The following is a 22,542-nucleotide window of genomic DNA, read 5'->3' on the forward strand; positions in this document are numbered from 1 at the left end:
CCTGCCAAGTCCTTTAACAAAAGGCCTGGTAGATAAACTCCCATGCTCATGAACCCTGCACATCTCACTTGTTCCAGGGCCCGTCGTAAGGACTGGCATGGTTTTTTTTATTAAAGGAGCCAATGGGTTCTGTGTGGTCTCCACGGGGAAATGACCTGCATAACTATATCTTGCTCTATTACTTAGGCTGTCCTGACAAACCTATGTGGAAAGTTCCTTTTAATGGCTGACAGTGGGATTTCCTCTGGATTCTCACCATCAAGATCAGATTTTCCAGAAATGGTCTGATTAACTTCCCCGAATTCTTCAGATGTGTAATTCTGCTGATCTGGGATAGAATTCTTGGCCCTGCCACTTGTGGACCTTGTGCCTTCTGAAGCCTGGCAGGGCTCAGGCCTCATATCCACCACGGGCAGCAGGCCTGGTGCCAGCGGTTCCCACAAAATAGGAGCTCAGGAAACATGAACCTCCTGCCTTCTACTCCCCTTTTCTATGAATGTTTGCAGAGAAGTTAAGAAGTAACCACATGCCAACTACACTAATGAGTCAGAGAAGAGGGCAGCGGAGAACATGGCATTTTTCCTCCTTCGGCAAAAACGGCAGAGCCATGAGAACCTGTGGTTCATGACTGGGGTGCCAAGCGCCCGGCCTTGCCAAGCCCCCCCCCCCCGTGCTATTTGCCAGTTAAGAGTTTGGAGTTGACTAACTGCCAACCCTGGCCTGGCTCTGTGTGCTCGATCCCATGACCAGCCCAGGCCTGACCTTTTCTGGTATTTATGATGTCAGATTGGATTTTGATCACTGTTTGAGCTCTTGACACAAAATAAACAGGTTGACACTTTTCCCCAGGAGGCATGATGCCAGGATTTCAATCCTGTCTCCAAACACCTCTCCCTAATCCCACCCTGCCCTGCCACCTCCATGGCAAAGCACCCAAGGAATAATGTCTCTTTTCTTAAAGTGACCATCAGACCCCAGTCAACAAGCTTAAGAAAGTGAGTGTTAATATTGGTTGCACTTTAGCATTATGTTTACACTGTTTAAAAATTTGGAGGGACACTGCCCATACCAGAGGCCAGGACCTGGTTAGTACGGTGTTGGCCTGGGAATCCTCACTCAGGAGCTTTCTAGATGATTCTAACTTGAAGCCAATATTGAGGACGACTGTGCACTTGGAAGAAAGGAAGGGGACACAGAGGTGGGTAATCTCCTTTAACCACACACTAGCCCCTGACCTCGTACAAAGAAAACATGGCAGGAGAGCTTTGGGTCACCAAAGACCACACGGCCAGGCTCGGCTGTGGATACAGGGCTGTGTGATGTATGGTAGCCATGATATTATATTGCACTGTTGAGCTCACAGTACCCACAGATGCCTGTGAGACACAGCATGACGGAGCTCCAAAGAAAGGGTATTCTTTAGAATACCCCAGACAGGTGGAAACAGCCCAAGAATTCAAAACAGAAGACCTGAACAGGCACATTGTAGCACAGCTGTATCATGGACTCCAGGAGGCATAGACCATGACTTGGTGCATAACAAGGTCAATAGTAATGCACAGTTAGGAGGAAAAAACAGCCAAACAGCATTATAATATGATAATGATTAAAAAATCCATGAGGTCTCCTCTGTACAGAAAAATCTCTGAAATATTAGAACACCTAACTAGGTAGTTAAAATGTAAAAGAATTTCTTTCACAAAGCTGATATGAACACTCTTGATTTTATTCATGATGTACAGTGATCCATCTGGTGAACCTCAATGGTGAGAGCAGTCTATTCCTGAAAGCATCTGGTTTTGCCTCTGGACATGCAGTTCCTTCACTATTAGAGTAATGCCTTGCGGGAATCTCTATTTACTACTCCAATCCTGTCTGGAGATCTCCTCTTACTGTTCTACAAAGAAAACATATTTTCTTCCCAAAAATTAAAAAAAAAAGTTGACCTGATGTCATGGAATAACAGGTTTGTTTTTCCTATATTAAGGAAACAAACACTTTTGGTTGAGTACCTAATGTATGCTGCTCTGAAAAGCACCTTCTGCTGGCAGGACTTCAAGTCTGTCTCTGTAGATACAGGCACAGGCGAGGATCTGGAAAGCTTTGGAAGCCAAATGTTACTCTGAGATTCTCACTGGTCACTGTTATTCTTAGGAGATCTGAAGTCTCGTGAAACCCTGTTTTGGGGTTGATCTCATCTCTGTCCTTTACTCTGCTTCTCTGTTCTGCCTTGGATAACGTTTCATGCCTGGATTTGATACCAGTGATTCAAGTCTCCTTGGTGGTTCCAGGAAACCTATGATTTGCTATTTTATCAGAAAAGAATAGGAAAAAAAAATTGTTGTAGAATCAAAAATTTATAGAGGTTGAAGGACTAATTGTATTTATTCATTAACTAATGTTTTAGTGTCTACCATGTTTGCATTGGGATAAACCTTGAAGATAGAGCTAGCAGGATGTACTTGAAGACAAATGCAGGTGGGAGGGCAAGACTAGTCTGTGTATGTGGCTTGGGCTTTGCCCCCGATGGCGCAAAGCTGCATAAGATCTGCACAACTGAAAGGGACCCCAAGGTCGCCTACAAATTTTACATCATTCACTCCTTCAACAGCCATCCAGTAAATGCTTATTGAACAGATAGCCTGGGATCAACAAGAGAGATTTGCAGAAGGCTGTTAAAGATAAAGCACAGACCTGCACCCCAGTGAAGTTATTTTGTAATCACATCACACGAGTTGAAGACCTTCTGGACCTTGCTTCACCTTTACAACAAAAAGCACTGAACTAACTCATGAGCCCTAAGATGCCTCCCAGTTCTTATTTTCTACTTGTGTGCATGTCACTAAAGCCATTATAAAGTATCCTTTGTTCCCAACTAATTCCAGACAAGTCTGAAAGAAAATTTATCTTTCGGAGTGTCTCCTCCACTTTGACAGACATGGATTCATTTTCAATTGATCTCCCAGTAAGGCATACACCTAATTTGCTTGAATGATTAATTAGGCCAACAAGGAGGAAAGCTCAGGACAGAGAGACAAACTAGAGGGCGTGCTCCCCAAGAGCAGGGTTCGAATTCTCTGAGAAGGATGACTTGTAAAAGGGAGGATACAGGACATAATCAATGGGGTCAACATTTTAATTTCATTCACATTATTGGATAAAAAGGCTATAGACCATTTCCATCAAAACAGAACAATCCTCTAAAGTGATAAGAAAACTTACTCGGGCATCAAAACGTTCTAAATGTCTAGGAGAGGGCAGGCACTGCCAATGAGTCCCGCCCTGTTTAGGAAGTGAAGCATGGATAGTGATGAGTGGAAATGACATCAAGAGAACATTCTGTCAGGGAGAATGGGTTCTCCTAGCCAGCAAGCTTCTTAAGGTCATGAGGACAGAAACTTGAACTGATTTAGGAAGTTAAGAAAAAAAGGAAAATCTTGCTTCAGGCAGGCCTAGAACTGGTGACCACAACACAATAGAATCTGGAAGGTGTCTTTTCCAAGCTCTCACACCCACCTGAACTCTCAGACCAAGCGGCTGTGTAGGAAAGAGGGTACATAGCTGTCCTGAGACCACAATCCTAGAAAGGCCTGCTGGTGAGGTTGGCCTCGGCCCGCATCTGGGCACTTGGGTTTTTGAAGGAGAGTTGTCATTCCCTGATGATGGCTCACCATGTCTAATGAGGTTTTGCAAACCACGGTTTATGCTGGACACCTGCTTTCCTTCTGAGCATCTGGAGATTTGGTCTGTGCTAGGGAGAGGGCCTGTGTGACCAATCGCCTATAAAAACCTTGGGTGCTGAGTCTCTGCTGAGCTCCCCAGGTGCTCACATGTGCTCCCAGGACTCCTGGCTGGAGAATGCAGAGTGTGTGGGTGACTCTGCAGGGAGGGGCTCTGGAAGCTGGAGCTCAGTCTCCTCTGCCTTCCCACATGTGCCTTTGCCTTTTGTGGATTTTGTTTTATATCTGCTTCCTGTCATAAATCACATCCACGAGGGTGACAGAATGCTGAGCCCTAGGGGTTCTCTAAGCAAACCATGGGGCCTAAGCTGGTCTTGGGGATCCTAAGTGTCCACATGATTGCAGGCAGTTCTAGCTCAGTGTCCTCAGAGTTCAGCGTCCTCAGTGGAAAGAATATTTTTGCTGGTAGTTCTTGAAAGTCCTTGACTTGATGCTCATTACTTCTGGTGGGCTCACCTTGGGCAACATTGCAACCTCAGGCCTATCTCCATGGCCAGGGAGATGTCTGAGGAGTTGTGGCTAGCCTGGATAAGCCATAGCCTTATTCCTGCAGCCAGAAAGCACCAGTGTCCCTCTACAGGGAAGACTTTGCTATCTAGAAACACCAATGACCACAAACAAACAGGAGCCATAGAGACAGAAGAGACAAAGGTATTATCTCACCCTATACCTGGCTATTCTTTTATATTCTCCACCTGATCACTAGTCTGGGAAATTATGGTCACCCATACCCCTTTTCCTTTTTGTACCCTCTCTTACCTGGATACTGATGTCTAATATTAAGAGCACTGGATTCTGTCGCTGTACCCAGCCTCCTGGACGGAGTCCAGGCAATGATAATTTCTGGATTACTGCCAGTGGATTCTCACCATCTTCCAGGGAAACCCACACTCCATGATCTGGCCTCTCCTCAGTCTTTCATCACTGGCCCAACTACCCCCTACCCCTCCCTGGTTCTGAGTACTAGATATTCTGCCCACAGAGAACCTCCTGAAATCAGGCAAACCAGGCCATTTTGTGTTTTTGTGCCTTTGGTCCACTCTGTCGCTCTCAATGTTAATTCCTCTCTCCATAGTGGCCCCCTGAGCTTAGATTATGACCCCTTATTTCTTCACAGTCTTTTATTACCATTTGCTCTCCTGACTTCTCAGACACCCTGGTATTCTCATGACAGCAGGTGGACCATCTCCTCCATCTTCACAGACTGAGCACTCACTGAGAGACTGACCCGGAGGACTGTTCACACACCTGAGCAGAGACTTGATGAAGGAAAGGGGGGACGGGCTTGACCTTGGCTCTGCCCCTTACTAGATGGGTGAATGCAGCATGTCATTCAACTTCTTCATCCCATGGCTTCTCTCCTTCGTAAAGTGAGGACTAAACCATTCACGTGTCAGGATGTGTGTGAGAAGAAAGGAGCCTGATAGGGTTTGGCTCTGAGCATCCCCCATACTCTCATGGGGATGAGAGCTTAGTCACTAGCCCACGGTGCTATTGGGAGGTGGTGGGATTTGGGGAGATGAGGCCTAGTGCAGGAACTCGGGTTAGTGGGGATGTGCCCTTGGAGGGGATAGAGGGGCATGGGCCCATTCCTCTCTTTCTTTGCTTCTCGGCCACCCTGAGGTGAGCAGCCTTCTCTGCCATGCGTTGTCACCCCTATGGTATGCAATGCCACCACAGGCACAAAGCCAAAGGGATCATGTGGGCATGGACTGAAAACCCTGAAGCCATGAGCCGAAATAAATCCATTTTTCTTTAAAGCTGTTTTGTCTCAGGTATTCTGCTGCAGTGACAGCAAGCTGACCAAGACAGGAGCTAAGGAATAAGGGCCATCTAGACCACACCAGAAGCTTAGGAGGTGAGTTTCCTAAAAAAAATGCACCAGATTAATACAGGATATTAATTAAAGAAAACTGAGTGCAGGGTATATTGGAACTCTCTATTCTATATTAATTTTTTAAGCCTAAGTCTTTTATTAATTTTTTAAAAAAATTTTATTGTAGATGGACATAATATTTTTATTTTATTTATTTTTATGTGGTGCTGAGGATTGAATCCAGTGGCTCACACATGCTAGGCAAGTGCTCTACTACTGAGTTACAATTGCAGACACCATATTCATTTTTTTTTTTTTTTGCTAAACTAAAACTGCTTCAAAATAAAGTTTATTAAAAAAATCATATTGGGGGCTGGGGTTGTGGCTCAGTGGTAGAGCCCTTGCTAGCACATGTGAGGCACTGAGTACGATCCTCAGCACCACATTAAAAATAAATAAATGAATAAATAAAGGTATTGTGTCCATCGACAACTAAAAATATTTTTTTAAATCAATTTGTATCACTTACTATCAATCTCTCCTCTCCTCCACCATGTAAAGCATGTGCTTTGAGGGCTACCTCCTTATTTAATACCCAAGAGAACCTCATCTCTAAAAATGAAGATTATTGGCTGGATCTGAGGAATTTTCTCTTTTATCTCATAAGAATTTTTGTCATCTTGGGAGATGACTCTGGTCTTTTTGTCAGCTAAGCATTAAAGAAGTGAAGCCTAAAATCTCTAAACCACCTTGGTCCCTAAGGCCCAACAAAAGGCAAATAAGAAAACAAAACCAAAACACCCCAGTGTTTTCTGTTCTGCTGGAGGTGGTTGTTAGAGGAGGGAAACAGAAATATGAAATGATGTCTAAAGCAGATTCAGTAGAAGCTTTAGCTTAGAGCTAATTCAGAGACTCCCATTCCAAGGGATGTGGACAGTCTAACATACATATATGTGTGTAGGTGATTATGTGGGTGTGCATATGCGCGTGTGTGTGCATTGCGTGTGTGTGCATGTGCGTATGTGTGTGTGCGCGTACACACACACATACACAATGAATCTGAAGCCTCCCCCCTAGTCTGATATAGCTCACACCTCTATCTGGTCCAGGGAAGCACTGTGACCTACTTTGGGTGACCGAGCTCCCATGGAAGGCCCCTCCATCCATCTTAATAAGGGCTCTGCACACACCACCAGCTCAGCCTGCTGCCTTCTTCCAGGTGGACAACCCAGAGCACTGTGAGGAAAAGACACCCAGCATTCATCTTCCTGACAGGCCATCTCCATCCTGTCAAATATGCAATGCTGCTAAAAACCTATCCCTATGCATTTAAGAGGGCAGAGTAAAGCTGTGTCCCTTTGACAGTCACAGAGCAGCAGGTACTGATGTCTTCTTTTCACAAATATGCAGATGAGGAGCAAACTGGTGGCTCTTGTAATTTTGAGGGGAGATCAGAAATTCTCGTGAGTCCTAATCAAATCTGCGGCCTTTCACGGGCACGGAGGCTTTGGGGTCTGGTTCATGCCATCGTAACTTTCCTTGGTGGTGTGTACCTTCAGGGAGAGGGCGCTGGATGCATTCATTTATCTTCTGAAAGAGGATATTTGCTACAGGTGGTCCATTTCTGCAGTTCTCCAAGAGAAAATTCACCGTTCAAGCCTCTTTTGTGGCTGGTGTGGAGTATCAACAGGAAAGGAAAGAAAGTCTAAAGCAACAGGAGTTTTAGCATGGAACCTATTCAGAATGTCACTCAAAGGCATGTGGATAAGAGGCTCCCAGTGAGCAGCTGATAATCAAGCTGGAGGCGGGAGGATGCTCTTGGCATCTGGCGGGTGGAAGACAGCGATGCCGTTCAACATCGTACAGCATGTGTGGCAGCACCCCTCCTTCCACAACAAGGAGTCACGGAGCCCAAAATGTCAACAGCACCAAGGAGGGAAACCTGGAGCAGAGCACTGATTCTCCATCAGCGGTGGTGTGCAGGCCACCACGGGGCATGAGAGGGGGTGCAGACCTGTGTAATTTGAAGACTCTGCAGCTTGCTGTAATACAGAAGTCCCCCTCCACCCTGCACCTCAGAACGTGTGCCCAAAGGACAAAGCTGTAAATGATCATCAGGCCCTGGGCGGCTTTCATGTGCCTACTAATCCAATTTGGTGAGTTGCTAACGTAGAGCAGGAGGAGAATGTAAGTAAGGTCCCTTGGGTCAAGACCATTGTAGAGCAACAAGAAAAATAAATTGGCCTCTTTCCTTGGACACATGATTGTAAAGTTAGACAGCTTGGTCTCTGTCACCCTAAATTCATTCAACAAGCATGCTTCTTGTCTCCCTGTGTTCGTTTCTTTATTCTCTCTTGGTGCTTTTCTTGTGTCCCACCTGCTCCCTCACCCCGCTTTTCCCCAGAATAACTTACGTAGCCCGATCCCCTCTAGCACCCACAAGGCTACACTCAATGTCTCCCAAATCCAAGGCAGCAGATATCAGCTAATGCTGGTCAAGTCTCTAGGCCAGTGTTTCACGTGATGGTACATAACCCTACAGTGTTCCCAGAACTATCAGATTTATTCAAAGGAGGAGTTACTGACATGAATTTCTAATGGACAGAGCATCATGGGTGTGTCTCATTCCAAGGAGATAGTCAAGAAATATTGTGTGAATATCCAAATGAGCAAGAAGAGACTTCCTAGCTGCACTGCTTCCTGATATTTACCAAAAAACACTGATGGTTTAGATGTTCCAGAATCCTGCCAAACAATACGAGGTAACCGAGGAGTGGCCTGCCTGTGGCCCTACCCCCTCCCTTGCTGCTCTCTTTCTTTCCAGTCCTGAGCTCTACCCTCCATCTTTCTCTCTTCTTCCACTCAAAGATAAAAGCAAAAGCTAGAAAAATAATACTAATAAAAATAATAACACCCATCTTTTTTTTTTTTTCCTGGATTCTAAGAGGCCACTGATTGCAGGATCTATCGAAACATTTTCCAGGAGAAAAGACCATCTGTCAAGTTGCTTTTGCAAGTTACATCTCAATTTCAGAAATGGCAAAATGTGAAAAACCCTGCATTGTGTAACTGAGATAACAGAAAATACCTGCAAAGTACTAGGTGAATTCCATATTTTGCTCCTGAAATACTGTTTCCCTGGAGGAGGAGAAGCTGAGGCATGAAGTACGGGGAAGGGCGAGGCCTCTCACCGGCTCTTGGGCAGTCTCACTCCACGGCCTGCTTTCTCCCTGCTGAGATGCGTGGCCACTTCTTTCCAATTAGAACAAGACCCCCGATACCTCTGTCCCCCCTTCCCCAGGCCTCCTTCACCCATCGCGATCCCGGCCACTTGGTACCCCTCTTCTTCATGGAGGACTAGTACCGTCCCCTCTAATATCAACCACCTCTGCCATCTTGAACCTTTTAGGTGTGTAGAGGCTGCCCATTGTGATGACCACAAGGTGACTCCAGTACTAAGGACAGTGGCAGCCAACATGGAAGGGGGCCTACACTGTGTCCCCTGCTTCACTACGACCTTCATATGGCCACCTCATGTTACACCTCCTACATTCTGGAAGTGGTTTAAGTGTACACCAAGGGTCCACCATGATTCAAGCTTTGGTGTGCTGCAAGGTGCTACTGAGAGGTGACTGACACTTAAAGAGGTAGGTCTGGGAGGCAGGTCTTCAGGTCCAGGGGACATGCTCTTCAGTGCTAGTTCTGATGTGATCCCTTGAATTACTCCAGGAGGATGGTTATAAAGGCCTGAGCCTGACCCCACCCCAGCACTCTCTGCTCCTGGTTTAAGATGATGTAATCACTTGGTCCCCCACCTTCTCTTACCATTGCTATCTGTGCTATGATGAGCCAGGGAGTGATGCAGCCAAGGGGTGGCCTTTGCCATAGAACACTATGCCCTGTGAACTCTAAGTCTCCCAAACTATGAGCTAAATAGACCTCTTTTCTTCATAAGTTGCTTGTCTCTGGTATTTCATTATAGAGACAAAAAGCTAACTTTTCATACTAATACCCTATGAGTCTTGTGATCCCCATTTTGTTCATATGAAATAGAGGTTCAGAGATCTCAGTAATGCACCAAAATTATAAAGATGGCAAGAAGATGCTGAACAACCCAAAATAATGGCCTCAGCTTCTTTCCTACCATTCTGCAAGTAGATACAGAAGTAGAGATAGAAAGAAAGTGAGAAAATAAAGATAAGCCCATATCCAGAAGCTAGTCTTTCCTCTCCTTTATGATAAGGCAAAAGCTGTCCTCCCTGATAGCCTGGCCCTTGTACATTTAAGAAAGTCAAGAAATTGTCAGAGGCCCATCAGGTCAGTGAATCCTAGTGACAGATCAATATGGCTCCATCCCCTGCTCCAGGTGCCCAGGGCATGCTGGCCTTACAATTCAGAGGCAGGAACCAGCATAACTTGATGGCCTGGCCTGCACCAGCAGCAGCGCCAGACACAATTGGAATGTGACCAGGGGTTCTTGCTGACTCTGCTAGGCATCCAACAGATCCTCCTCTTCCACTAGAATCTCAGTTCATCAATCCCACCTTGCCCAGACTTGGTCCTTGTTGACTCCCTTCTGCCCCCACCCACTTAGCTCTCTATTAGAGACAGCAAATCCAGCCTTGTTCCCTGCAGGACCTGGTGCCATCCCCAGGACTGGAACCCTGGAGGGGGCTTTACTATGGAGCACACTTGCAAGTCCATAAAAGCAAACTGAAATTATCTGGTAAGAGCATCAATTTCCATACCAACATTTAAGAGGAAATACCTGAAGATGCCCTCATTCCAGAGGTCTTGGAGGATCCAGATCTGCAAGTCCAAACAGGACTTGCCACTAGTGCCCTCCACTCTCCTCCTCATGGCCTTTGCTCTACCCCCTTCAGTCACTGCTGTACCGTGCTGAGACTGGAGCAGTAGCTCCCATGTGCTGCTAAATCTCTCTTTCACAGTCCAGTGGTCCCCCCTTACCTGTGGTTTCACTTTTAATAGTTTAAGTTACCTGCGCTCAACCATGGTCTGAAAATATTAAACAGAGAGTCCCCAAAATAAACAAAAGTTTAAATTCCACGCCATCCTGAGTAGCATGATCAAATGTTGCTCAATCTGGTTCAGGGTGTACATCATTGTTGAGGTTCAGCACTTCCGTGGTATATCCTACCCTCCCATTAGTCACTTGGTAGCTACTGCAGTCATTGTATGTGTTACCTGTGGTTACAGTCAAGCAACCTTTATTTTTCTTCATAACAGTCCCAAAATATAAGAATGGTGATGATAGCCATTGGATTATCCCAAAGAGGAGATGTTAAGGGCATTCTTTAGGTTAAAGGTAAAAGCACAGTAAGATATTTGGTGTTGAGAGCCATGGCCGAGTCTGTATGGCCCCTGGCATTTTGCCAACAGTATTGATTGACAGGCGAGGCATTACTATCCGCCTCTGCTGCTACTTTTGAGTTCTTGCACTATTTTGGAGTTCTCATGGGGATTTCCGGGGATTCCCCGAGAGTTCCCATTGGTTGGGGAAGTGCAGGAGGCGGGATTTCCGGGAGAGAATTTTTTGGCTGGGGGTTCCTGGACCAGCCGCGTGGCATTTGGGAGAATTCCCCAGGAGCGTGTGTGAGGTTTTTTCTTGCAGTTCAAAAATAAAATTTGTTCCTGCTTCAGTGGCTCGTGATTTGTGCCCAGCCAGACTGCGGCAATTGGTGGCCCATACGGGGAACCCCAGGACACTTGGGGGGTAAGTGATGAAAAAAAGCTGCCTGTCCATAGATAGGAAGGGAGCAAATCTGCTCGTCCCTAGGCAGATAAGGCGAGAGGAAAAATGGCCATTTTGAGAAAATGGAGAAGATTGATACAGTATGTTTGTGTCTTGTTTTGTCTCAGTGTATTGTATTGTCTTTATGATGAAAATATGGAAGGGGTGAGAAGTGAATTACTAAGGGAAGGAGACACCCCAGTGGAACCAAGAATAGTTAGGGCATGTGTTGATGGAAGCCCAGGAACTCTAGTCAAAAAGAAGAAAGTTCAGAGGAGAAAGGATTATCAGGAAAAAAGTTGCAGCAAAAGACTATTACTAAATACTTTTTGTTACCGGAGGGTGCGTAAATCGGAGTGGCAGCTGCCACGTGCTCGAGCCAGTCATGGTGCAGCAAGGGCTTTCCAAGTAGCGGCAGCTGGCTCTTCCCCACCCCCCCCACCACCCCCCACCCCCCACCCCACCCCACCCCCGCTCTGTGGAGCGGGACGCCATTGCAAGAGCCCAAATCTAGACCCGACCTGGAGGCACAGTCTCATAGGCTCTTGCTCCCTGTGCCCAGTAGCAGTTTGAGTCCAGGACACTCTCTGGGGCCATCTGGGGCTGCCCAGGACAATGCAGGCAGAAGACAGCCTACGTCCCTGAAGTCTGATCATTTCCCAGGCCAGTAACTACAATGGTTCTCCCACACCTGGAAGCTAATGAGTAATGAGCACTATTAAGGCTTATTTCAAATGTGAAAAACCTTGAGATAATGTACTAAATTTTCCAGAAGTTTGTTTTCTTAGTGCCTGCTGGAATACTACAGGATTTTCTTTAGCATCATTGCGGGAGTTCCTGACTTCGTCCCAGTGCCAATGAAGATGAGGATGGAAGAATTTCCAGTGTTGCTGAGAAATGGATGAAACTTCGGAACAAGCTAGCTGCCTGCAGAACTTACCTGGACTGTGATTTACCTGGACTGTGGGTTAATCTATTGAGACACTGCTTTACCTGGACTGAGACAACAAACTGTAATCTACAACAAATTGTAACTCGGTATCTTTGCTAACGGTGTCATTGCCGGTATAATTTTTCCAAGGGCTTCTTGCATGGAGCCATCAATTGGCTTGGTATTGTGGCATTTTGTATCCTCCCCTTCTGCTTGTAGCAGATTATTTATGGTGTTTGTGTAAAAACCACTATGGTCGTTATTTAAATTAAACAAAAGGGGGAAATATTAGAGTCTGTAAACAAGTTTGGATGGCACCTGGCAAAATGCCAGAGGGACTGGTTTAAGAAGTAACGCCAGTGAGCCATTAAGTGTGGAGATTTCTTATTGGTTGACTGATGTATCTAGTTTATGCTAATTAAGATAAGCTGTGTGGAATGTATAAATACTGCTCCTGTCCTACAATAAACGGCTCCCATTCCTGCTGTATCAATCTACACAAGTTGCTCGTCACCCCACCGGTTATTTTGCTGCAGACGGACTATGGCAATTTGGAGAGAGAAAGAGACCTCATTCACATCACTTTTATTACAGTCTATTGTTAAAGTTGTTCTATTTTATTATTGTTAATCTCTTATTGCATCTAGTTTATAGATTAAATTTTGGCATAGGCATGTCTGTATTTAAAAAAAAAAAAAAAGTATGTATAAGGTTCTGGATTACCAGTAGTTTCAGGCTCAACTGTAGGGCTTGGACAATCTCCCCACAGATTAGGAGAGGATTGCTGCACTGATTTCCTCCCTCACCTTTCAGATGATGCCCCACTCACCCAAAAGGAACTTCTGAAAATCTGAGCATATACATTTGCCTCTGAAGCTCTGAACCATGTACCAATGATCAGTGGATAAACCCAAGCCAAGACCTATAGGAGCCTTGGTACTTCTCTGGCCTCTTTCTCCACCACTCACTCCACCCAGAATCACTGGCTTTATCTGTTCATTATTCAACAAACACTTATTGAACATCAACTGTATGCTCAGCACAATTCCAGGTGCTAGGACACCAGAAACATAATGACAACAGTCCCTGCCCTCCTGATACTTATCTACCAATAGGTAGGACACAGAATGACCAGCATAGCAGTCTGCACCCTGGGTGCCTGGGCCTGTTCTGTGCCACCTCCTGGGTGGGGCAGAGCCACCCACATGATAAGTAATGACTCAGTGGGTCAGACAGACAAGACTGTTACTGAAGAAAAAAAAATTAAAGAGCAGGGTGACAGGGACAGGAGGCGTCCCAAGGTGCAGATGAAATGGGACCATCAGGGAAAGTCTCTCTGGAAGCTGCGATTGGGGCAGAGACTTGAAGGGATTCACGGCCGCGAGACTGGGGAGGTCTGGAGGACAAGCGTTCCAGGAAGGCAGGACATCAGAGCTGAGGAACAAAGGCAGCAGCGGCCCTCTGTCTGAGGAGCCCGTTTAATGTTTCCTCCAGTCCCGTCTGTACCTTCTCTGTACGGCTGTCTACCTGGGCCGCAGGCCTAGGCCTCTTCCATTCATTGCTAGTGCGGAACAGAAGGCCGCCACCTCCCGATCTTTGCTTCAGAGGCCCTCCCAGCCACCTCCAATGTCCCCTTCCCCACGGTGTGGTCCTCCCTCACCTGCATCTTCTCTTTCTTTCTTTTTGTGGAGGGTGACGGGGGATTGAACCTGAGCACTTATCCACTAAGCCCCAGCCCCAGTCCTTTTTATTATTTTGAGGCAGGGTCTCAACTAAGTTGTTTAGAGCCTCATTAAGTGGCTGAGGCTGACCTTGTGATCCTCCTGCTTCTGCCCACGGATACACCGGGATCACAGGTAAGCTGCCACCACAGCCGGCGGGTACCTTCCCTTTCAAAGCACGTCCCACACTTTGATGCGTTCACAGGGATCTGGAATCTCGTGTTAGGAGTGTGGACGCTGGAGGTCAGCCCGGCTTTGAGCCCGGTCCTGTCACCACCTCCTTGTTATAGTGACTTCAGGTGAGCTACTTGGAGATGACCATGAGAGATGAAGGAGATGGTCCAGGACCTGACACCTAAACAGAGCTGTCAGACTTGAGAAACAGGGGTCAGGGCAGGGGGCTTGTCTACTGTTTCATCTCCAGGATCAGAGCTGGCCCAGGGGCTGAGCAGGTCAGGAAGGAAAGAAAGAAGGAAGGACTGAGTGAATGTGGGAGGCGGGAATGGAGAGAGGGAAGAAAGGAGAGAAAAAGAAAAGGCAGCAGAGAAAGAGAAGGGAGGGGAAGAAGGGAGGGAAGGGAGGGAGGAGGAGGGGGGTGAGGGAGGGAGAGGGAGGGAGGGAGGGAAGGAGGAGGGGAGGGAGGGAAGGAGAGGAGCATGTTGCTGTTCTCTTAAATCTCAGGTATTTGAGGTTTAAGAACAAGAAAAAATAGGTAGAAGAAAAGGACGCCAACTGTCATTTATTATGTAACATGCAATACACAACCATTGTCTGATCTCACCACCAAGATAAAGCCTATGGGGCAGCTCTGAATGGGTTCTTCCCTCATTCTTACAGAAAACCACCACCACCAAAGAGGCCTGGAGAAATTAAATGGTCTTCTAATGTTATAAGAAAATGCAGATTCACATCCAAGCTGATGGGAAAATAATGAAAACCCTTTCATTCCTGTGTCCAGGGGTGCCAGCCTTGATGTCGCCCCAGTGATTCATGCCTCTGCTGAGCCCACAGAAGGACCAGGAGCATCTCACAAGAGACGTGCAGGTTTCTGATTCTGGACCGAAGGCAGCAGGGATAGATAAGAGATGAGAAGAGAGCAGGAAGGTAGGACTTACAGAGAGGAGAAGAGGTTTGCAAGAAGCCACTGAAATTCTCCAAGTGGAAAATCAGCTAGGAGGCAAAAACTGAAGCCACACTGTGCAATTTAGTGACAGGGAAGGAGGCCCATCAATACTAGAAGAGCAAGAGATAATTTTTAAAACATGGTACAGATTTTTTTAAAAAAAATATTTAATTATTCTAATTTGTTATTCATGACAGCAGAATGCATTTCAATTCATAGTACACAAATAGAGCACAAATTTTCAGGTCTCTGGTTGTATACAAAGTAGAGACACATCATTCATGTCTTTATACTTGTACTTGGGGTAATGATGTCCATCTCATCCCACCTTCCTCCCTACCCCCATGCCCCTCCCTTCCCTTTGCCCTATCCAGAGTTCCTCCATTCCTCTCATACTGCCCCCCACCCAGCCCCATTATGGATCAGCATCCACATATCAGAGAGAATATTTGGCCTTTATTTTTTTGGGATTGGCTTAGTTTACTTAGCATGATATTCTCCAACTCCATCCATTTACCTGCAAATGCCATGATTTTATTCTCTCTCATTGCTGAGTAACATTCCATTGTTAAAAAAAAACAAAAAACAAAAAAAACAAAACACATGCCCCAGCCTTTTAGCTAAATTGCGTGACTGAGGACAAAGAACGCAGGCCCAGGCTCACTCTCACCCCAAGGAGCTCCAGGCTGCTGTACTCACCGCACGTCACCCGAATGGACGCCAGCTGTTGATGGCATTTTAAAGCACTTTATTTGAGAATTTTTATCTTTTAAAAATGTCTGTTTTTCTTCCCTGCAGCCAAACTCTCAAGTTAGGACCATCAGGAGAGAATGCGAGACAAGTACGTGAAAACTGGGAGAGACCTTGTCGCACGGGCAGAGAAGCTACGGCTTTAATCAGGGAAACTGGCCCACATGAGGGGCTGGGGTTGTCCCGAAAGGTCCACTTTGATTCCTTTCACACTGGCTAAGGAGGGAGCAGAGAGCCTGATATGGAGGTGGGTGGAGGAAGAGAGGAGGGGGGTTTAAAGTCAAAGGAAAAGGGACCAATAATAGTGACGTGGGATGTGGGGGAGAGGAGGAAGGAAAGAGAAAAGGTACCACATGGTGTGAGAGTCTCCCGGGTACTAGCAGCGCCCAGTGCCCTCCCATACCACACCTGACCGCTGTGCAGAGACCTCAGTGTTTTCATTTTGGAGGAGGCGGCGATAATGACCTCCCAACTCACCTGCTGATAAGTAGGCCAGCAGGGATTTGAACTCCGTCTCTTTCTTTGCTAAGCTCGCGCCACTTCACCAATCCCATCGGGGGAGATGGGCAAGGCCAGAAAAAAGAGACCTGAAGAACTTGAAAGAGTTTTTAAAAACTTCTTCAAGGCAACTAAGTATAAGCATAAAAGTTCTACAGATGTCTTTGCAGAAATAACACCTCTGACGTTTTTCATGTTCCGCTTTCCTATGATATTTTACATTTATAGCCACCCTCAGCCCTGATGGACAGATCTGCGAGGTAATGGGACAGATACACAGAAACAATGTCCACTGTGACGCCACATGTGCTGGCAGGAGTCCCCAGAGAAAATGGAACACTGCAAGAAGAACGGACGTGATGTGTGGGTCCCACACTGACCCCATTAGCACCATTCTCAGTTCATCTGGGCCCTGAGAAACCAGTAACCTGCTGTCTTAGTCTGACTGAGCGGCTCTAACAAAATACCTTAGAACTGGTGATGTATAAACAACAGAAATTAATTTCTCATAGTTCTGGTGGCTAGAAAGTCACAGGATCAAAGCAACAATAGATTTGGTGTCTGGTGAGGGCTCACGCTCTGCTGCATGGATGGTTCCTCCTAACTGTTCTCACACAGCAGAAGGGAAGAAATCCTCCCTGAGGCAATTTTTGTAAAGGCATTAACCCTATTAAGGGAGCCCTAATGACCTAATCACTTCTTGAAGGACCGGCCTCTTCATATTATGGCATTGGGGATTAGCTTTGGAGTAATGAATTTGGGGGACACAAACATGCAGAATATAGTGCCTATGCAAGAGTTACCAGTGAGCTCCAGTTGGCTTAATCTATCACCCAGGTTGAGGCCCGGATAGAGCTCTTGGGGCCCACAATGATTTCCCACGCAGAATTCTGGGAAGTCACACGCAGGGCAGGATGCAGGCACCTGTACATTTCTGTGCCTCCGGTTCTGCCTCCATCTTCTGAATGCCTGCATCACCTTGGGCCTGACCTCTACAAACTGGTTTACACAGTCACCCAGGGCTCCCCCTTTTGTCTCTCCAAAGACACTCTTGGCCACAGCCACATGATGCTTCTCCTTACTCTCTTCTCAGGAGTGTGGGGCGCTGGGTGAAGAGAACTGGATTTGGGTTATTTACTCCTTGAGACCTTTGAGGCTCTAGAGAAGCTGAAGCATCTGTTCCCAAACTTTTCAAGAGGGAACATGAACAATGCCGGCTCCACGCTGGGCTGCGCGGGTTATTTGAGTTTACTCACAAGGCGCTTAACCAAGCAGCTGGTGTGGAGGAAGAGCTCAGCCCAGGAGCTGTGATTAGCCATGGTTCGCCTGGCAGGCCCTTGAAAGAAGCCCGATGGCACTCCTGTGGCACACGGAGGTAAGCTGAGTAGTGACTCAACCTGCTTCAAGGCCAGAACTATACGCCACGGCAAGATGCCCTCTTCAAGTCAGGCGTGTGCCCTTAGGGATGACAACACCATCTTTAATGCCCAGCAAGGCTCTCCTCCAACAGCTACTCATCACAGTCTCCACAACTTCCTCCCTGGACTGCTACAATCACATACGGCTTCTGATTCTGTGTGCAGTTAACTAAGGCACTCCAGGGTCTTGCTGGCTCAGGATCACCAGTCACACCTGATCTATGTGCAGACCCTGCCTCCCAGGGTGGTGGGCATCCCCTTCTCCACCCCAGCAGGGATCCAGGAGAGGCAACACAAAGCAGTGGACACAGCATGGACTCTGGAGTCAAAGGGCTTGCGGTCAGCTTTGCTTTGATGTGTGAAAGCTCTTTGAGCAGGGACAGCAATTTAATCTCCCTCAGGCTCAGTTTATTTAACTTTTAAATGTACAAAGCTTCTAGTCAGTGCCAGAACAGAAGAAGCACTTGATAAAGAATAGTTACCTTCCCTTTGCTTTGCAAATATAACTTACCGGCCTGCCTCCCTACCTCTCTATGCAGATATCCAATGCCAGGACCTCAAACTTAACAAGGCTCACAAGCTCCAGAGTTGCCATGACCTCCCCTTGAAGTCCTCTCTGGCTCACCAGTGCCACTGCACCCACCCAGCCACCCTAGGGGTCATCCTCCACCCTCCTCTCCCCTGGTGAGTTGGCCTTCAACACCTACCCTGATGAGATGACTTCCACCTCCTCTACTGCTCCACCTAGGCCTGAGCCCAGGGCATCTCCCACCTGGAGGACTGGAATTATATGGTGTCCTCATGTCCTTCTGTCCTAACAAGGGCGGCCAGGACCACCCATTATAAACACAGCAGGTTAAGTCTTGCCTCTGCTGGGTCCCCTAGGTGCCTAACAGGAGAGTCAGCATCCCCTCTGGATCCAGGTTCTTGTGATGTGACTTGGTCAACCCCAGCCATCTCCTGGGCTCCTTCTGCTATGTTTGGACATCTGTCCCATCCCTCTAACACACCAACTCACAGCAAGGTTGATGTTCCTGTCCTAAGGCCTCAGACACTCCTCCCTGTCCCCTGGCACAGCACGGTTACTGCTTCTCTAAACTTCATTGCTTAAATGTCACCCTTCTTTTGGGATCTTGCATTAATACCTTATGTGAATATTTAAACAATATAAACCACACACACACACACACACACACACACACAGGCATCCATTCATTTATTACCATCTAAGATTTATGCATATTATTTATTTTCTGTCTTCCTCCACCCAAATTTAAATTCTCAGCAGTAGGGCTTGGGTTTTTTTTTTTTTTTTTTTTTTTTTGCAATATTCCCAACTCAACTTTCAGAAAACTAACCAACCACTAGAGGAGCTCAGGAAATACAACTGAGTGGGTGACTCTGGATTCTAGCCACTAGTGATATTTCTGGTTCTGTTACTTTGGGTATGAAGAACCCCTAGTGGCTGCACAGGCTGGCGAGGGGTACAGACCACTGGTGTGGAAGGTAGGCATTTGCCACTGAGGTGAACTCAGGCCCATGGTGCACATGGATGCCTCCAAGAGCCACTGGGGGGCTCCCTGCAGCAGGTGGTGAAGATGAGTCTGTGTCCTTAATAACAGGCTTCTTAGTAGAAGCTGACGTGGTGCAGCTAGGTTTTGGGGTTTCCACAGCACTAGGGAGGGACCAAGCCTGTGTATGACCTGTACACAAGTGCCACGGCAGCCCCAGACAATGTACCAGACACAAATGACCAATGGCAAATGGCACCACTGTCAATCAAAATGTTCACAACAAAAGATGTCAAGTAGCAGTGCCTTCATGAGAACGGCATTCTCTCTCTTGGGCCAGAACATTTATGCGTCTGTCCTAAAAGGCTTCTCCCTGTTCTATGACCTGGCTTCCAATAGATATCATTAAGGAAAAATAAGTCCACTAAAAAGAAAATACCGAAGTCCTGACACGTGGAGCAGGGGGAAGGGCTTTCCTATTTTCTCTTTACCTCTGCATTTTCTTACGATCACTAGGATGGGCACGGGAGGACCACAGTAGACGTTCTCTGCTCCTCGGCAGGTGTTTATGATGTAACACCATCTGCCCCATCTGGGAGCTCCCTGAAGGCTGGTGCCACATTTACACAGTTTGAGGGCCTGATAAATGTTAGAAATGGACAAATCAAAGAATGAACAGATAGAAGACAGTCCAATAACTCAGCTCTGGTATTCAAAGTTCCCCTGGTCCTGTCCTGACCTTGGTCCACATACTCTGTTTATCCCCAGGAACTGCCTGGAACCTCAGAGTCCTCCAAATCTGCAGCTCCAGGGGCAGCAAGAGTCCAAATGGTTTCCTTCCCTTCCGCAGGTGATGCCGAGTGATTAGAACCATGATTATTCATGCTGTTGCTGTTGCCCACACAAAAATCCTGCTAGCACGACAGCCAGTTCTGGCTGCAACAGAATAAAAGAGATTTCCCGGCCAGAGCACTGCAACTTCTGACCACCTGTCCTACTGATTTTGCTGAGTTGCACTTATCCAAGGGATACTCGGTGCTGTAGATGTTGGTTATGGGCTGAGTTTCCAGGGAAGCAGATTGAGACAGAAATCAGCACATGAACATTTAATCAGGGAGAACTCTAGGGAACAGCAGGTCTGAATGAGCAGGACTGGACTGAGGAGACTTCAGACTGTGAGGCAGTCTCCAGGGATACAGCAACTGATCAGGTAGGATCTTATGGCTCCTGAGTCAATGCATGACATGGTGCATCCCGGCAGGAGGCATGGTTCCAGGCACAGTCACTCTCTTCATCAGAGCCCATCCCCAAAGAGGGCTGATGCCTGCAGCCCTCCCTCTATAGCCAGAGAGAAATCCTAGGTGCTGGAGAAGTGAGTCCTCTCTTCTCAAAGGGGAACTTGGGCATCTATTGCTCTTTCCCAATAAAACAGTGCACAATTACCACACCCTGTGATGCGTCCCATCCGACTGCTCTGCCCCTCTCCAGGACAGGTGACAACTCTCACTGTCCCTTCATCACTCCTCATTTCATGATTTAGGTACACAGCCTGACACCCAGTAGGAATGCAATAAACGTTGTAGAATATATGCATCACTGAACACTGAACATCAGCATAAAAACATGGATAAAATACAGTGCAATTAAAGAAAAACTGTCCCCAATGAGTTCTGTGTGATCAGAAAGAGAAACAGCAGAAGCAACAGAGAGAAGGCAAGGCACACATATTTCTGATCTCAATTCTGGGCAAAACCCTGAGTCCCTCCAAACTTCAGGGGCTTGACTTAGGAAATAAAAGGGTAGGTCCCACCCAGCATTTTATGCAGAAGAGATTAGACAGGGGAGACTCACTGGCTTCCCAGTTTTGTTAAAGGATGTCTCCCTAATGCCATTATTGACCCAGATAAGAAATGTTAATTTTGATCCTGATAAGGGATGGGGGGGACATGTCAACCCTGTGATTTGCTGAACACTTTCCTCAATTAGCCCAGAGCCATGATCCTCCCAGAAGGAAGGGGACAGTGACCACTAGGCAAGGAATTTACCCTGCCCACGAAAGGAAACAAAACCCAACAGGGTTTATGGAAATGATTTTTTGAAAATCAGTAAGGAGGATTTCACCCTCTTAGAATAAAGAAGTAAGAGAAGACACAGAGAGATTTTAGGCAGAAGGTAGTGTGCAATTTGACAAAGAAAAAGATAAGAAATATATAATGATCTCACTAACAAACTGCTCTCTCATTGCATTTGCCCAATATAGAGAGGAACCTCAAAAATACAACATGGAGGGGAGGGGTATTAAAACAGCCCTAAACTCATGCTAACCTGTCACTTCTCTCATAGGCCCCACCAGAGTCAGATATAACTACTGAGTTTAAATTGCCCATCAGAAGGGCTCCTGTACCTTGAGACAGTGACAAAGGCAACAATAAGAGCTAAGAAGAAGATTACCAGATGAGAAGAGAGGACCAAACATACCTCAAAATAATAAGCCATGATGCGAAGGAAAGCAAAAGCCAGAAGAACATTTCAAACACTCTCTAATCAATACCTGTTTCTACTACCTCAAAAGCTTTCTCGGCAATCAAAGAATTATTTGATAAAAAGAGAAAACTAATAAATGCATGTTTCTGCACAAGTATGTCAACACTCAATTACTGCATACAAAATACACACATTTGATATTTAATGGTTACAAAGTATCCCAAATTGGTTTCTTCCTATGAACACAGATCTTGTGGCTCAGTGGGTAGAGCACTTGCCTAACGTGTGAGGCACTGGGTTCAATTCTCTGCACCACAAGTAAATAAATAAAATAAAGAAAGAAATGGAAATTCCAGTTTTACTCTAGCATGTATCGAATCGAAGTAGAATTGTAACATAACTGTATTTGTAATTTCTTATTGACTTGAATAGCACAAGCTTATCGGAGTTAAACTCATCTCCTTAAAAAAATATAATCTCCATGGTTGACATGTCCACACCTACAAGGATACCAGAAAGAAATGAGCCACAAATACTAGAAAGAAATGAGCCAAGATTACCTTTGAACTTGTGGAACACAGCCCAGAGCTCTGCGATGTCGGTTGCAAAGGTGATATCTGTGTCGAGGACAATGACTCTCTCCAGGTTGGCAGGAAGAGTTTTGGTCAGGACGAGCTTCATCAGGCCATAAATCCCAGAGTAATGTTTGTTGGGGATCCAAGAAACTTCAGACTGGACAGGATAAGGCACAGAGGGAGTTGGAGAAGGGGAAAAAAGTCACTATATTAATTCTTTGCT

General features: G+C 46.4%; 1 protein-coding gene across 1 annotated transcript in view; it reads right to left on the minus strand.

The window, feature by feature from the left end:
• LOC144249582 (xylosyl- and glucuronyltransferase LARGE1-like) overlaps window positions 1-22,542 on the minus strand; it is a 298,477-nt gene that overhangs the window by 234,965 nt on the left and 40,970 nt on the right. The window contains exon 3 of the mRNA XM_077791696.1: window positions 22,305-22,476. Within this exon, the coding sequence (XP_077647822.1) occupies window positions 22,305-22,476 (172 nt within the window). The remainder of the gene's footprint in view (window positions 1-22,304; window positions 22,477-22,542) is intronic.

Source organism: Urocitellus parryii, chromosome 12 (genome assembly GCF_045843805.1).
Source record: "Urocitellus parryii isolate mUroPar1 chromosome 12, mUroPar1.hap1, whole genome shotgun sequence".
Lineage (NCBI taxonomy): Eukaryota > Metazoa > Chordata > Mammalia > Rodentia > Sciuridae > Urocitellus > Urocitellus parryii.